Genomic DNA, 18,522 nt, shown 5'->3' on the forward strand with positions numbered 1-18,522 from the left:
TGGCTTGGGTCACTGTCTGTGCAGAGTCTGCATGTTCTCCCCGTGTCTGTGTGGGTTTCCTCTGGGTGCTCTGGTTTCCTCCCACAGTCTGAAAGACGTGCTGGTTAGGTGCACTGGCCAAGCTAAATTTTCCCTCAGTGTACACAAACAGGTGCCAGAGTGTGGTGACTTGGAGATTTTCACAGTAACTTCATTGCAGTGTTAATCTAGCACTAACAAATAAACTAAATCACTTTTGTCTACATAATGGCAGTTGTTGTGTGTGTGTCTCTGGGGCATTTCAATGCAACATGCTGCTATCTAAATGCAAGTTTTATTGTTATAATCCATCTATTCAAGTTCTGCTGAAATAATCCAATGACTTTATCCCCTCGCTTGCTCAATGGCTTGTTGTGCAATTCTGCCATTTTCCCATTAGTTTGTTGTTGATAATTGATGGAGATTGAGTCAGTAACTTCAGTAGGATTGTATCATGTAACTACCAGAATGGTAGGAGGTCCTTGGTCTTTATCTCCTCTAACCCATCCTGTATTTTATCTTAGCACTAAAAGTATAATTGGCAGCAAACCCTGTGATCTTTTAATGGCACATCCATGATTTCCTTTGTGCACCACTGGCAGCCACACTCTCAACTCTGTCATTCTCATTCTCAAATTCTTTCATGGCCTCCCCCCGTCATGCATATGTAATCTCCTCCAAACCTGCAATCTCTGAAATCTATTCACTCATCAAAGTCATCTCCCATTTCCTGTGCTCCACCATTGGCACCCATGTTCTAATTCTAGAATTTTCTCTCCAAATCACTTAGCCTCTCTCTTCTCCTTTAAGATGCTCCTTACCTACCCCTTTGACCACGTTTTAGGCCACTAAAACCTAGTCAAAAGGCCAACACAGTAGCACAGTGATTAGCACTGCTGCTTCACAGCACCAGGGGCCTGAAGGAAATCCACGCAGACATGGGGAGATAGTACAAACTCCACACAGACAGTGACCCAAGCTGGGAATCGAACCCAGGTCCCTGATGCTGTGAGGCAGCAGTGCTAACCACTGTGCCACCCATATATATAAATATATATACAGATGGTGACAAAATATGCAATGACACCTTCATACAAAGGAGTTTATATATACTCTAAATCCAAGTGCAAAAATGGTTCAAAAATATACATAGTGGGAAAGGAGAAAAAAAAGAATATTTACAATGCACCACATAAAGATGTTTTGATGGACCAAAATAAGAAACAATTAATCAAACACAGAATAAGCACTTCACCAGTTTGGCTTTATAGGTATGAGTTACTGTCTCAGTTTCTACTGTAGAACACAGACTTCCCCTTATCAACCAGAACATCTCCCTTTCTCACACAGAGTGTAAAACAATAAATGCTTCAAATATCATGCACCATTATAATCACATGCAAAATAATAATCTAGATTTTAGATGCACGTAAAACACAGAATAAACCTAAATACAACGGGAGGCGATGGCCTAGTGGTATTATCGCTAGACTATTAATCTAGAAACTCTGTTAGTGTTAAGGGGACCTGGGTTCGAATCCACGGCAGGTGGTGGGACTTGAATTCAATTTTTAAAAATCTGGAATTAAGAATCTACCAATGACCATGAATCGATTGTCGGAACAAAACATCTGGTTCCCTAATGTAGCCAGCCCTAGTTGCCTACAGTCGGTTTGGGTTCTTATAGTAGAAATTCAAAGTTACAAACGTGGACAAAAAGGCAGCATTACAGTGGACAAGACAAACATATCAGCAGTAAGTGCATTTAACCACACTGATCTTATTGTGCTCGTTTAAACAACAAAAGTAGATCTGGAACTCACCAGTGATTCGTAGGCTTGGATGATCCCAAAGTTTGGTTTGACAGACAGCACTCTGGAGCCAGATGCTGATACCTTCCACTGAAAATACAGTGGCATCCGAGACAAGTTCTTAATGTAATAGAATCGTTCCGATATGGTGCCTATACACGTCGGCTTAAAATACAGATATCCATCTTCATCCAGAGCCAATCGTGGAATTTCTACATTGGAGTACAACCTAATCTCCTAAAAAGCAAGAAATGGAGCAGGTTAAGTTTCAGTTCCCCTCTGTCCTTTGTAACTCAGCACAAGTGTAACATGAGTCCATTGTTGCATTCTGGCCTTCAAGCTCTGCTCCAGAGACTTGAACACATGATGCAGGCTGACACTTCATGCCATGCTGTGGGAGTGCTGCACTGTAAAGAAGTCTCACAATACCAGGTTAAAGTCCAACAGGTTTATTTGGTAGTACAAGCCACTAGCTTTCAGAGCGCTGCTCCTTCATCAGCTGAGTGAAGAGCTGGGTTCACAGACAGAGCATATAAAGGCACAAACTCAATTTACAAGATAATAGTTGGAACGTGAGTCTTTGCTGCTGTACTGCCAGAGATGCCTTTGCTTTGGATGAGGCTATGATATAAAATATGGGAAAAGCATCGTAACGTCAGCATTTCGATAGTGCAGAAAGTGCTCCTGGCAGAATACATTGTACAATACGCAGGCGCTCCTAAGATGGTGGGTGGGGTGGGAGGTGCAGAGGAATCTCTCATAGGTTCCAAGAACACCATGGCAGATAATGGAAGTTGCTGCCGATGGATGCCACCTGCTATAGCCAGTGAATCTGTGGTGGGGGGGGGGGGTATGGACAATGTGTGTTGCTGGGGGTCTGTGGGGGGCGGGGGATATCGGGAATGTGTGTTGCTGGGTGTCTCTGGTGGGAGAAGGAGGGAGCAGAGACCCAGCAGTTCCAGACATGAATGTCCTGCGAGCAATTGCTGGACATCGTGTGCCGCTGATGGCCCCAGGTCCAGCTCCGAAAGCAGACAGTGTGACACTCGTGCCATTTGTTGCAGGACCTGGTGCCTCAGGAGACGGGGGAGCAACCATACCCTGCGTCTGTGAAAGTGACAGCTGCCTTAAACCTTTACGCTGCTGAGTCCTTCCAGTGGAGATTTTTGTGGCATTTCCCAACCATCCTCCACAAGTGTGTCAAGGAGGTCACGGATGGCCTGTCTGTCCAGGTTGGCCAGTATATTAAATTTGACCTGGACCAGGCCCAGCTGGAAGCCCAGGCTGCAGATTCGCGGCCATGCCAAATGTTCAGGGGGCTATAAACTGCAATCCCACATCACCATCGAGACCCCGGGAAGAATCCAGGAAGATTCATGAACAGAAAGGGCTTCCATTCAATAAATGCGCAATTGCTGTGGGCCCTCAAGTGAATATGATGCATGTCTGTGCCAGACACCCCAGCAACGTGCTTGACAGCCTCATATTAAGGAGTTCTGATGTCGTGGAAGTCATTGAAGAGGAGCCCAGGGTGAAGGGATAGCTCATGGGGGACATGTGGTACCTGTTCTTCAGACATGGCTGATGACATCTGTGGGGAGGTGACGCAGAGACCTGATACAATGAGGCCCACGTTGCCAGTGGAGCGGTGCATAGGGCTCCTCAAAATGTGCCTGGACCACTCTGGCGGGGTCCTCCAATATAGCCCCTGATATCATCCCACATTGTGGTTGTGTTCCGATCCCTACACAAACTGGCGCAGCAGTGAGGAGACCTTTTGGAGGAGGAGGATGTGGAAGCCAATCAGCTGGGCATCACTGGAGAGGAGACAACCCAGCAGGAGGAAGAGGATGACAATAACAAGCAACATCACCCAGATGCTGGAGGACTGGCAGCAGCAACGATCAGGCATGTGAGGACGGCGAGGAAGGCCCTGATCACCATGTGCTTTGGTCACACATGGGTCCCATTCCCTCGCCTCCCCGCCACCACCACCACCCCCCCAACCCCCCACCCCCAACCTCCCCCCCCAACCCCCCACCCCCACCCCCACCCCCCTCCCCTTAGATTCCTACAATCTCCTGCAACATTGTCATACAGAGTGTGTTACAGGTGGGTCTGGGTACGCTGCGTTAGTGAGTTTCTGTGGCAGACAGGAGGATGATGATGACTCGCTAAGCACCATTTTGATGATGCCCTGGTGCAAACTAGTCAGACTCAGAGCGCCGCTTGCTGGCACCTGGTCCATGTCTGGGTGGTGGGTAAGGAGGCACTAAACTCCCATTTAGGACCTGGGGTGAGTGCAGTAGTGGGGTGCGGAGAGAATCTGTCATGGGTTCTGAGGATGCCATGGCTGAGGGTCATGTCAGTCAGCCATCGGGACCAGATTTGGGGGGGTGGTAGTGATGAATGGACCATGTGTCAGGGGGTCCAGAGGGAGGGATTGGGGATCTGAGGTGGGGGGAGAGTGCATTGGGGTGGTTAGGGGGTCTACTGTTGGGGAGGTCTCTGATGTCTGTGGGATGGAGGAGAGGGGGGAGGCTGTATCTGGCCCGGTGTTGGGAGTGGGGGGTAGGTTCTGTCAGCAGAGCTAGGGTTTTTCCGATTTTCCTGCACAGGCACAGTTTGTGGCTTCCATCTAAGCTGTTGGCTGTCTGGCAAAATAGGACCTCCCTGCTGCCTCGAGTGGATAGAAACGGTCTAGCCCATATTTTCAAAGGCTTATGCACATAAAATTGGGAGTGAAATCTTACCCGAAAAATGGATCAGCGGCTCTCATGTTTTCTGCTGCCTCACAGCGCCAGGGACCCAGCTTGGGTCACTATCTGTGTGGAGTCTGCATGTTCTCCCGTGTCTGTGTGGGCTTCCTCATACCGTCCAACAGACGTACAGGTTAGGTGCATTAGCCATGTAAAATTCTCCCTCAGTGTACCCTAACAGGTTACAGAGTGTGGCGATGGAGAGGGTTTCACAGTAACTTCACTGCAGTGTTAATGTCAGCCTGCTTGTGACACTAATAAATAAACTTTAAACACTTGGAAAAAAATTTTGTAAAATTCCACCCATTATCTCCTTAGAAATCTCCCATCCCAGGCCTCAACCTCATAAAATTTCATTGCATCCACTCAGAGACAGGTGTGCCCATCCTTCCGCTGGTAAGCAGTCCAAAACTATACACTATACTCTAAGCCTAAGATTTCTTGCTGGTACCTGCTCGTATCTCTCTGAGGCATTCAGACGCAGCAGCAAAGAGTGTTTGGTAAGGCTTTCGTTCTTGGGTGCTCCTCTCACTGTGAATATCTGACAAGCTTGAGGGAAAACAAAACCGACAGCTGGTTTGATTTTGATGGCGGTATCATGCTGCGTATTCATTGAGAACATGATGGGTAAGTTCCCTATATTCTTGAGCAGCAGGGTCTTGTAGATTATCCCTTTCTCATTCACTGCTGGCAACACCTGAAGGAAGCAAATTGAGGTGAATTAGGAATCACAACGCCTTTTGAAATACAACGTTAAAATAACCTGTCAATAGTTTTTTTTTATTCATTCATGGGACGTGTCGCTGGCCAGCATTTATTGCCCATCACTGAGCTTTTTAAGAGTCAACCGCATTGCCGTGGATCGGGAGTCACATGTAGGCCAGACCAAGCAAGGACAGCAGATTTCCTTCCCTAAAGGACGTCAGTGAACCAGATGGGTTTTACAACTACCGACAATGGTTTCATGGTCATCATTCGACATTTAATTCCAGATTATTATTGCATTCAAAGTTCACCATCTGCTGTGGTAGGATTTGAATCCAGGTCCCCAAATCATTAATCTGGGTCTTGGAATTATGATGATGTGGAGTTGCCGGTGTTGGACTGGGGTGGGCACAGTAAGAAGTCTCACAATACCAGGTTAAAGTCTAACAGGTTTATTTGGAATCACAAGTTTTCAGAACGCTGCTCCTTCCTCAGGTGAGTGACTCTGAAAGCTTGTGATTCCAAATAAACTTGGGATTGTTAGTCTAGTAGCAATACCACTACACCACTGCCTCTCCAATTATGTGGAACATTTATATGGCAACTTTCACATAATTAAAATGTCCCAAGTTGGGGTCAGATAGCGCAAGACTGCTAATCCTGAGGCTTGGGCTGATCCCATCATGGGCAGTTTGAGAAATTAAATTCAGTGAAAGTGACCATGAAAATGTCAGACTGTTCAAATAAACCCAAATACTTCATTAATGCCCCTTTTGGGGTTCAGAAATCTACTATCCTTATGCAAATTGGCCTATGTGAGTCTCCAGCCCCACATTAACCCAGTTGACTCTGAAGTGCTTGAGTAAATCACTTATAGAAAATTACTCCCAGCATTTAAGAAGGCGATTCACTACCACATTCTCAAGAGCAACCAGGGATGGGCAATAAACTTTGCCAGTGATAGCCACGTTCCAAAAATGGTTTGTCGTTGAAGAGTTGCTTCCAGTGTGACCAATGATCAGTACTGACAGGCATTTATGAAAACAGTTAATGACTCACAACAAGGAAGGCTAATGGGATGCTGGCCTTCATAGCGAGGGGGATTGAATATAAAAGTAGGGAGGTCTTGCTGCGGCTGTGTAGGGCATTGGTGAGGCCGCAGCTGGAGTACTGTGTGCAGTTTTGGTCACCGTACTTACGCAAGGATATTTTGGCCTTGGAGGGAGTGCAGAGGAGGTTTACTAGGCTGATACCGGAGTTGAGGGGGTTGAGCTATGAGGAGAGGCTGAATAAACTAGGCTTGTACTCGTTAGAGTTTAGAAGAATGAGGGGAGATCTCATTGAGATGTATAAGATGATGAATGGGATGGATAGGATAGAGGTGGAGAGACTCTTCCCGCTCAGAAAGGACAGTAGGACTAGGGGGCACAGCCTCAAGATAAAGGGGGGGCGGTTTAGAACGGAGTTGAGGAGGAACTTCTTCACTCAAAGGGTGGTGAATCTCTGGAATTCTCTGCCCGTTGAAGTGGTGGAGGCTGCCTCGCTAAATATTTTTAAGACGCCGGTTGATGGGTTTTTGATAAGCGAGGGGATTAAGGGTTATGGGGAGAGGGCGGGAATGTGGAACTGAGCCATGACAGATCAGCCATGATCTTACTGAATGGTAGGGCAGGCTCGAAGGGCTGGATGGCCTACTCCTGCTCCTATTTCTTATGTTCTTATGCTATATATCCCAGTGAGGAAGAACAAAGAACAAAGAAAAGTACAGCACAAGAACAGGCCATTCGGCCCTCCAAGCCTGTGCCGATCATGATGCCCGCCTAAACTAAAACCATATGCGCTTATGGAGTCCGTATCCTTCCATTCCCATCCTATTCATGTATTCGTCTAGTTTCCCCTTAAATGACGCTATCGTACCTATTCTCACCACCTCCCTGGGCAGTTCATTCCAGACATTCACCACCCTCTGCGTAATAGGCTTATCTCGCACATATCCTCTAAACTTTCCCCACGCACCTTAAACCTATGTCCCCTAGTACTTGATTTTTTTATCTTAGGAAAGAGCATCTGATGATCCACTCTGTCCACGCCACTCATAATCTTGTAGACCTCTAGTTCCAGTGAGAACAAACTGAGTTTATCCAACCTCTGCTCATAGCTAATACCCTTCAGACTAGGCAACATCCTAGTAAACCTCTTCTGTAGCCTCTCTAAAGCATCCACATCCTTCTGGTGGTATGGCAACCAGAATTGTACACAATATCTAAATGAGGCCTAACGAAGGTTCTGTACAGCTGCAACATGACCTGCCAATTTTTATATTCAATGCCTTATGCTTTCTTGACTGTATTATCGACCTGCACTGCTTCTTTCAGTAATCAGTGGACATGTACGCCCAGATCTCTCTCCCTATCAATACTCCTAAAGTTTCTACCATTTACTGTATAATTCCTACATGCATTGGACATTCCAAAATGCATTATCTCACACTTGTCCGGATTAAACTGCATCTGCCATTTCTCTACCTAAGAGTCCAACTGGTCTATATCTTGCTGCATCCTCTGACAATCCTCTTCACTATTCACAACTCCACCAAATTTTGTGTCATTTGCAAACTTACTAAGCAGACCAGTTATGTTTTCCTCCTGATCATTTAATATACTACTAGCAACAAAGGTCAACAACTGATCCCTGTGGAACACCGCAGAGAGATCTGCAAACACAATGAGACAGCCAGTGAACCAGAACAGCCAACAGAGAGATCCACAGACTTCTTACTGTGTTTACCCCAGTCCAATGCCAGCATTTCCACATCATGAACACCGCTAGTCACAGCGTTCCATTCAGAAAAGCACCTCTCTACTGCTACTCTCTGTCTTCTATTGCCAAGCCAGTTCTACATCCATCTTGCCAGTTCTCCTCTGATCCCATGTGACTTCACCTTTCGTACCAGCTTTCCATGGGGTACCCTGTCAAAAGCTTTACTGAAGCTGATGCACACAACATCCACTGCCTTTCCCTCATCTATCATCTTTGTCACTTCCTCGAAAAACTCAATCAAGTTAATGTGACATGACCTCACCTTCATAAAACCATGCTATCGCTAAAGTCCATTTCTTTCTAAATGTGAGTAAATCCTGTCCCTAAGAATCTTTTCCAATAATTTCCCTTCTACTGACATAAAGCTCACCAACCTATAACTTCCTGGATTATCCCTGATTCCCTCTTTGAACAATGGAACAACATTGATTGTTCTCCAGTCCTCTGGAATTTCACCTGTAGCCAGTGCAGATACAAAGATTTCTGTCAAGGCCCAAGCAATTTCTACCCTTGCCTCTCTCAGTAATCTGGGGTGGATGCCATCAGACCGTGGGAGATTCTAAGAAGGAGAAATCAATAATGGTTAACCAAGGAGGCATAGTATTAAACTGAAAGGAAAAGCAAACAATGTGGCAAAGCTAAGTGGTAAGCCAGAAGATTGGGAAAGTTTTAAAAATCAACAAAAGATGATCAAAAAAAGGGAAAAGATAAATTATGAGGATAGACTAGCAAGTAATATAAAAATGACAGCAAGAGCTTCTTTAACTATATAAAAAAATTGGCTGAGTGACAGGAAACAGGTAGCAGAGATTAATGGCTATTGTTCAGGTTGGGAAAGGTTTGTAATGGAGTTCCCCAGGGGTCAGTATTGTGCCTCTTTCTTGATACATATTCATGACCTAGACCTTAGCACACAGGGCATAATTTCAAAATTTGCAGATGACACAAAATTTAGAAGCTTTATGAACTGTGAGAGGATAGTGTAGAACATTACAAGGACATGGTAGGATGGGCAGACGTGGCATCAAATCAAATCAAAAAGTGGCAGATGAAGTTCAATGTGAAAAAATGTGAAATGATTCCTGTCTTTAGGAAGAACATGGAGAGAAAATAAAAAGTACAATTCTAAAAGGGGTGCAGGAGAAGAAGGACCTGGTATATCTGTGCACAGATCTTTGAATGCAGTGAGACAGGTTTTGAGTGCTGCTTAATAAAGCATACAGTATCCTTTAATAGGCTTTATTAATAGGGGCATATGATACAAAGGCAAGCACGTTAAGTTGAACCTGTATAAGGTTCAGCCTCATCTGGGCTGTTGGGTCTGGTTTTGGGCACCCAACTTTGTAAAAAATATGAATGCACGGTATACAGTGGTTAGCACTGCTGTTTTATAGGTCTAGGGACACGGGTTTGATTCTCAGCTTAGGTCGTTGTCTGTATGGAGTTTGCACGTTCTCCCCATGTCTGCATGGGTTTCCTCTGGGTGTTCCGGTTCCCTCCCACATTCTCAAAGGAGTGCTGGTTAGGTGCATTGACCCGAACAGGTACCAGACTGTGCTGACTAGGGGAATTTCACAGTAACTTCATTGCAGTGTTAATGTAAGTCATACTGTGACTAATAGATAAACTTTAAACTTTAATGCATTGGAAACAGCACAGAAAAAAACCAGGAAAATGGCTTCAGGGATGAGGAACTTCATTTATGAAATAAACTCTCCTCTCACTGTTTTCCTTGTAGAAGAGAAGGCTGAGAGGAAATTAGAGTTGTTCGAAATCATGATGGTTCTGGGATGAAGAGTAGATGAGGAGTAGATGACATGAGGAGAAACTGTTATCACTCATGGAAGTGTTGAGAATGAGAGAGCACAGATTTAAAGCAACTGGCAAAGGAGAACAAAACGACACGAGGCAGAACTTTTTCACGCCGCGAGTGGTTAAAGGATGGAACACAATGCCTGAGAATGTGGTGGAGGCAGGGTCAATTGAAGCATTCAAAAGGAAATTAGACCGCTGTGTGAAAAGGAAGACCATGTAGGGTTACAGGGAGAAGGCAGGAGAATGGCACGAGGTGAACTGCTCGTTTGGAGGCTGAAATAGAAAATGCTGGAAAATCTCAGCAGGTCTGGCATTATCCATAAGGAGAGAAAAGAGCTGACGTTTCAAGTCCAGATGACCCTTTGTCAAAGGTAAAAGGCATAGAAAGTGGAAGATATTTATACTGCAGGGTGAGGGAATAAATCCTAGCTGTGGACAGCTATTAGCGGGTTTCCCTGGTTTCTGTGGTAATGACTCATCTTTCATTCCCTCACACTATAGTATAAATATCTCCTTTTAGCTTTGACAAAGGGCTTGAAATGTCAGTTCTTTTCTCTCCTTATAGATGCTGTCAGACCTGCTAAGATTTTCCAGTATTTTCTCTTTTGATTTCAGATACCAGCACCTGCAGTAATTTGCTTTCATTTTTGTTCGTTTGAGGGAAGGGTTGATGAAGATAAAATGGGCCGAATGGCCTCCTTCTGTGCCGCAAGAAATCTGTGACTCAGAGACTGTGGGGAAATTGTCCTTTTTAATGTTGGCTGTCCCTCAACCTTTTAACAGTCTGTGGAGAGTTAATCGGCTAAAAGCGAGACTTTTGTGCCTCACTGGGGTGGAAGTCCTGCCTCAGAGAGCTGTCAGTCAATTTGATTGGCAATTGGATTACAAGCAACCCCATAAGTTGGAGGTCCAGAGTGAGGGTAAGTGCTGGGAGATGTCACATCAGAGGTGCGGCGGGACAGGAGGCACCAAGGTTGGTGGATATTGAATAGAGTATCTTAACAGAGAGGCCATGAGGAGAGAGAGCACTAGGAGGGACATGCCTTCGGGAGAGCCCGATGGGAAAGGGAGGGAGGCATTCCCCCCTCCCCCTCCATCTCTTTTGTATCCAAGCAGGGTAACCTGCAGGATCCCCTCCCCCTCCCTCAACCATTTCCTAACCTCTGCCCACCAGCCTTAGTTTTGGAGTTGGGCAGAAAGTGGGTCATAATTGGTCATTAATTGGGAGAGGGGGAGTGGGAGGAGACCCAACCCAACCACTCCTCCCATCTGCAAAACCACCAGGAGGGGCTCATAAAATACTGCCCATAGCTTAGATTAGCACATAAATCTGTATATACTCCTCACTACGGAACAAGATAAAAACACCACAGAAAATATATCTGTCATATCCTAAAATCCCTCGTTGTTTGTTTTGAGCTGGATGCTTCTTCCCACATCTCTCCTGAAAACCCCATGGGAGTGATTACCCTTCTTTCAAAAAGCTGGCATCCAATCCAGAGCACCACCCAGTCCCTGTTCTCTCCCTGCTCCCTTTTCCCTCATCCCCTCAACCCTCCCTTTCTGCCACCCAACCCCATTCCATCTTCCCACCTTCTCTGGCTAGAATGACCAAGAGGTTCAATTTACTGGCTTCTTGGATTGCGCAGGGCATAAAAACACTGAGCTCCGTATTTTAACTCACCACTTCAGCAGAGTCAAGGGTGTACTTGGGGATGAAATGTTCCAATTCTGGCTGGAATGTGTGCCCTTGCACATTTACCGTTAGGCACCATGGTGGACAGAATGTGTTATCGTCTACAAGACGGTGATCACGCAGGACCTGAAAATAACACCAACAACTTGGAAACTTCCATTAACAAGTACTTGGCAACCAATTTGGTAATAGCAAGCTCCCACAAACAGTGACTAGATTATCACAAGGTAGTGACATTGGTTGAGGAATAAATGGTAACCAGAGTGGAAAACTCACTCATAGCCATTCAGTGCAAAAGAGGTCCTTCAGCCCATCGAATCTGTACTGACAAAACTATATATTTTCTTGCCTTACTGCCTTGGCCCAGAGCTTTGACTGTTATGACATTTCAAGTACTTATCTACATAGTTTTTAAAGGTTGTGACGTTTCCTGCCTCTACTATCTTCCCAGGGACAAGCCAGAGTCCCACCACCCGCTAGGTGAAAAAAGCTTTTCCTTAGATCCTCTCTAAATCTCCTACCCCTTACCTTAAAATTATGCCCTCTCATTACTTCAGCTAAGGGGAACAGCTGTTTCCTATCGACCTTATCCATACCCCTCATAATTCTGTACATCTCAATCAGGCCCCTCCCCCCCCACCCTCCTTTGCTTTAAAGAAAACAACCTGAGCCTATTTAGCCCCTCTTCACAGCTCAAATGCTCCATCCCAGGCAGCATCCTGGTGAATCTCCTCCACACCCTCTCCAGTACAATCACATCCTTCCTATAGTAAGGTGACCAGAACAACACACAGTACTTCTGCTGTGGCCTGACCAAAGTATTGTACAGCTCCAACGTAACCTTTCTGCTCTTTTAATCTGTCATGACTGATATAAGCAAGTGTCCCTGTTTGCCTTCTTAACTACCCTATTAAACCTATTCTGTCACCTTCAGGGATCTGTGGACATGCACCCCCAGATCCACTGTTCCTCTGAGCTACTTACTGTCATTGAGTACTCCTTGTCTGGTTACTCCTTGCAAAGTGCATCACTTCACACTTTTCAGGATTGAATCCGATCTGCCACCTATCTGCCCAACTGAACAACTCGTCTATATTTTCCTGCAACCTCGGATCTTCTTCCTCATTATTAACCACCCTGCCAGTCTTTCTGTCATCGCAAATTTATTCATTATCCCCCCCACATTCTCATCTATGTCATTTATATATATCACAAACATCAAGGGACCAAGCGCTGATCTCTGTGGCATGTCATTGGATACGAGGCTGGATCTCATATGGATTTGCCTTCTTTATAAGTCTCCCATGTAGGACCTTGTCAAAGACTTTGCTGAAATCCATATAAACATGAACTGCACTATCCTCATCTACACACTCAATTGCCGCTTCGAAAAATTCAATCAAATTTGTTAGGCATGACCTCCCAGTGAGAAAACTATGTTGACTATCCCTGATCAATCTCCTGATTAAGGACAGCATGATGGCACGTTGGTTAGCATTGCTGCCTCGCAGCACCAAGAATCCAGGTTCAATTCTGGCCTTGGGTGACTGTGTGGCGTTTTCACGTCCTCCCTGCATCTGTCTGTGTTTCCCCTAGCTGCTCAAATTTCCTCTTGCAGTCCAGAAATACGAAGGTTAGGTGGATTGGCCATGCTAAATTGCCCCTTTGTGTTCAAAGGTGTGAAGTTTTGTAGGATTAGCCATGGTAAATGTGCAGGGTTCCTGGGATAGAGTGGGCCAGGGTAAGGTACTCTTTTGGAGAGTCAGTAAGCCGACAGCCTCCCTCTGCACTGTGGGGATTCTATGTTTCTACACCTTGTCTCTCCAAGCATTCGTTAATTCTCCCCTTCAGAATGTACCCAATTGTTTCCCTACCACTGATGAGAGGCTCACCGATCTGTAATTCCCTGGTTCATCTCTACCACCCTTCTTGAAAAGTGGAACCACATTAGCTGTCCTCCAGTTCTCTAGCACCTCTCTTGTGACCAGAGATGAATTATAAATCTGGGTCAGAGCCCCTGTAATTTCCTCCCTTGCCTCCCACGGCAGTCTGGGCACAACTCTTTGGGACCTGGAAATTTGTCCATTGTTAAGCCTGCCAAAACCTCCAATACCTGCTCACTCCTTGGGCAAGGTTTTACAGCCTCGTTTGAGCGAGACCGGAAATTCCCACCCGAGATCAACAGACATTTCCATTGCCCGCCTCTCACCTGCTCTGATTCCGTGGCTGACGGGGAGGTAGGGTTCTGGCGCCTTTGTCAAACTGTTCAAGAATCTCACAGTCTCTCTCTCGGAATTCTATACCTACACTTTCCTTCTCCCGTGTGAAGATAAATATGAAGTAAACGTTTAGCACCATATCAATGTCCTCCGGCTCCATGGACAGATTACCCCCTTCGTCCCTACTCTTTCCCTGGTTATCCTTTTACTCTTAACATACTTACAGATTATCTCCATAATCTTACCTGCCAGCACTTTTTCATGCCCCTTCCCCTAAGTCCTTCCTTAAGTTCCCCTTGCACTTTATATACTCCAAGAAGGCTCCACCTGCTAAGAGCCTCTCTTTACTTTCTTATCCTGTCTTGAGTATTCCTGGACATATAGGATTCTCTGGCCTTGTTAGTCCTTCATTTCACTCTGTAGGGAACATGTTGGGCCTGTACTCTCCCCATTTCCTTTTTGGACACCTCCCCACTGCTCTGCTGTATATTTTTCTACAAAAAGCTGTTCCCAATCTACCTTCACCAGATCCTACCTTATTTTAATAAAATCTGCCTTTTCCCCAATCTAAAATTGTTTTTTGCAGACTATCTTTTTCCTTTTCCATAATAAACTTAAATTATACTGTGTTATGGTCACTATCACTAAAATGCTCCCCCATTGCTTATTCAAACACCTGTCTGACTTCCCCAGTTCCCCAGAATTAGATCCAACATTGTGCCATCCCCTGTCCTTCTTCAAAGGCCACGGGATCCTTTGTGTACACCTGTGGGCAGTCAGGATGTCTTATCTGAAAGACACATCTGACAGTGCAAAACACCTTTAGTTCTGCACTAAGATATCAGTCTGGAATGTTATACTCACATCTTTGGAATGGATCTTGAACCCATGATCTTATGACTCTGAGGCAAAAGTCTGAGCCTGCACTAACACTTTGCATTATAGTAGATGATTCTTGCACCTATACTGACCTTATAATAAGAAAAACATTCCAGTTCAGCGCCATATAACATGTTATTTTTTTCAGGGGCAAAGTGGACACGGAAAGCCATACTCTTCAAGGGGGGGATGTCGATGATCTGAGGTAACACAGTGAAGGTGCTGCCTGGTATCGATGTCCAGATGATTGTGACCTTGCCTTTTGTGTGGTTCATCACGGTGAGCGGCAGAGGAACGATCTGGTCACGTACACGGCAGTTGCCGAAATCTAACTCCCTTTCACTGACTGAGACATGAGGTGGAAACATGGTAACATCACTTTGGATACCGTCATCAAAATACTCAATGATTGAAGGAATACTGGGGAACAATCCTGGAGATTTTGGACATTCCTGGGAAGGAAGCACAAAGTTAAAACACAGAGAAATGCAATGTTGTTCCCCCTTTGGACTAGAGGAATCAGATCAGTATGTTTTCGGAATGGCGAGAAGATTTAGAGTGGAAGAGCAGAGATATTTAGGGGGTTCCAAATACGGAATGCAAAATGCAAGGGTATAGTGTAAAAAAAGTAATTAAATAGGCTAATTAATTTTGACCAATGGACTGGAATGTAACGTGAGTAAAAGCTGTGATACAGTTGTATGGTGTTTGGCTAAATCCCATCTCAAATATTGCATTAAGTTTTGGACAGTGCACTTCATGAAGAATGGCCTTGGGTAGGGTGCAGCACAGATTCACTAGAATTACACCGGGGCTAAAAGTATTAGAGTCATAGAGTCACAGAGGTTTATAGCATGGAAACAGGCCCTTCGGCCCAACTTGTCCATGCCGCCCTTATTTTCTTTTAAACCCCTAAACTAATCCCAATTGCCCGCATTTGGCCCATATTCCTCTATACCCAACATCCCCACATAACTATCTAAATGCTTTTTAAAAGATATAATTGTACCCACCTCTACTACTACCTCTGGCAGCTTGTTCCAGACACTCACCACCCTCTGGACACTTTTGTATCTCTCCCCTCTCATCTTAATCCTATGCCCTCTAGTTTCAGACTCCCCTACCTTTGGGAAAAGATATTGACTATCTACCTTGTCTATGCCCCTCATTATTTTATAGACCTCTATAAATCACCCCTCAGCCTTCTATGCTCCAGAGAAAAATGTCCCAGTCTATTCAGCCTCTCCTTATAACTCAATCCATCAAGTCCTGGTAGCATCCTAGTAAATCTTTACTGCACTCTTTCTAGTTTAATAATATCCTTGAAGAATCTTGAAGAAAATTTGCATAGGTGAGGTCTATATTCTCTTGAGTATGGAAGATTAGGGGGCATTTAAGATTAAAGCATTTAAAAAGTAAAGTTTAAAGCTTATTTATTAGTGTCACAAGTGGGCTTACATTAACACTGCAATGAGGTTACTGTGAGATGGGATTTAGCCAAACACCATACAACTGTATCACAACTTTTGCCACACTCCAGCGCCTGTTCGGGTACACTGAGGGAGAACTCACGATGGCCAATGCACCCAACTAGCATGTCTTTCGGACCGTAGGAGGAAACCGGAGCACCTGGAGAAAATCTTCGCAGGCACAAGGAAAACCTGCAGACTCCACACAGACAGTGACCCAAGCCTGGCACTGAGAGGCAGCAGTGCTAGCCACTGTGCTGTAATGCTGCCCCATGCTGAAAGAATATGTTGTGAGAAATTACTTTTTCTGGTGGGGAGAGTCCAGAACAAGGGAGTGCAATTTTAAAATTAACGAGGTCATTCGGGGTGATGTCAGGAAAGATAATCTTCACACAATGGAAATCCAGAACTCTCTTCCTCTCAGAAAGAGTTGCTGAGCCTGGTGGGCAATTGAAAACAAAACTGAGTTTAATAGATACTTGTTGGATAAGGGGAGGAACAACAGTTCCTAATTATCTCAATATCCAAAAATAAGTTTCTCTCCATCTCAATCCTAAATGTTTGATTCCTTTTCCTGTAACTGTGAGCCCTGCAAAAAGAGGGTCCATACCATATCTCAATGTCCTGGGTGGTTTGTCGGGGATCAGCACTCCATCACTGGAATTCTACTGCCCTACCCGCCATGGATTTGGAGCAGGCAAGAGCTGGACAATGTGAAGGTCTGTTGACCTCAGCTCTGGATCAAGCGAGACTGTAAAATCTCGCCCCATTGTGTTAGCACAGCTGGCTGCTAAACATGGGGTCACTATGTAAGTGGGTCTAAGGTAAAAGTTTTGATGGAACTGATGGGATGTGAGTATCACTCATCCGTGACTTCAATGATTCTGGAGATGTTGGTTCTTTCACTGATATTTATAATGATGAAATGGAGTGGGCCGTACGAGTATGGTCACAGAATGATTGGAAGAGATTCAGAGACCTAAATTCATCTTATTGTCTCCACGCTATTATTCTGATGCCAGAATATACTATGATTTAATGGTTATATGCATGGTATGTGGAGATCAAAGTTAGAATTATTATGAGAATTGTGTATGAACCAATGTATGTTGTACTCATGCTGGACTTTAGAGTGCATTCTATCTGATAACTCAAGTAATAGGAGCCCATAAAAGTTTATACTGGAGTTGTGCAGTGTGATTTATCTGAGTGCACTTAGTAGATTATATACTGTGATGTCTCAATAAAGACCTCATTCAGTACTGTTGTAACTGATGCAGTGTTTTATGTAACAAAATGAAACAGAACAGAGAAGGAGTCTCAGACACCCCTAGATATGTACAAACATATACTTTCAGGACATGGTGAGGTCACTCGGCCCCCAACAGTGTGGGCTTAATTCCCTTATCAGATGAGGTTATTCATGAAGGCCCCGCATTCTCAACCTTGCCCCTTGCCTGTGATGTGGTGATCCTCAGGTTAAAATCACCACCATTCAATAAGATCTTGACTGCAAACCTCCTTCCCACCTCCATTAACCTTTCAACCTCTTGTTTATTAGGGATCTACCTAGCTCTGTCTTGAAGATTCTGCTTCCACAGCCTTTTGAGGAAGACAATCCCAAAGATTCACTACTCTCTGAGGAGAAAGAAATTGTTCTCGTCTCTGTCTTAAACAATATTTTTAAACAGTGGCCTCTAGTTCTAGATTCTGCCACAAGAAAAACATCAGGAGGAATTGTCCTTTCCCACCCAGCACGGGAAACGTAGAAGTTGGGACACGGACCATGCAAAGATCCAATGACCTCAGGTGGGATTTTCTGGCCTTGGGGCAAGCGCAGCCAAAGAAGCCCAACCATCCTCTCCACATCACCCTGCCAAGTCTCCTCAGAATCTTATGTGTTTCAATTAAGTTTCAATCTTACTCTTCTAAAGTCTAGCGGATGTGAGCCCATTGTATCCAACCTTTCCTCATAAGACAATGCATCCTTTCCTGGTATTGGTTTGATAAATCCTTTCTGAATGATTTCTAATACATTGACACCCTTCCTTAAACAAGGAGATTAATACTGTATATAGTAAAGTCACCAGATGACGATAAAGTGTGACTGGTGGTGATTTTAACCTGAGGATCACCACACCATAGGCAAGGGGCAAGGTTGAGAATGCAGGGCCTTCATGAATAACCTCATCCGGTATGGGAATTGAAACCACACTGTTGGTGTTGATCTGCATCACTATGCATTCATCCAGCCAACTGAGTTAAACCAACTCCAGGTGTGTTCACCAGTATCCTGTACAACTGAAGCATAACCCTGTGACTTTTGTATTC

At 44.8% G+C, this 18,522-nt stretch overlaps 1 protein-coding gene across 1 annotated transcript in view; it reads right to left on the reverse strand.

Annotated features, from left to right (window-relative positions):
* Positions 1-18,522, reverse strand: part of cfap65 (cilia and flagella associated protein 65) — a 137,924-nt gene that overhangs the window by 76,981 nt on the left and 42,421 nt on the right. Inside the window, exons 11-14 of the mRNA XM_080198323.1 lie at positions 14,815-15,174; positions 11,613-11,750; positions 5,040-5,285; positions 1,842-2,066 (exon numbers count right to left, since the gene is read on the reverse strand). Coding sequence (XP_080054449.1) covers positions 1,842-2,066; positions 5,040-5,285; positions 11,613-11,750; positions 14,815-15,174 — 969 coding nt within the window. The remainder of the gene's footprint in view (positions 1-1,841; positions 2,067-5,039; positions 5,286-11,612; positions 11,751-14,814; positions 15,175-18,522) is intronic.

This window comes from Carcharhinus amblyrhynchos, chromosome 11 (assembly GCF_965287045.1).
Source record: "Carcharhinus amblyrhynchos chromosome 11, sCarAmb.v2.hapA, whole genome shotgun sequence".
Taxonomy (NCBI): Eukaryota; Metazoa; Chordata; class Chondrichthyes; order Carcharhiniformes; family Carcharhinidae; genus Carcharhinus; species Carcharhinus amblyrhynchos.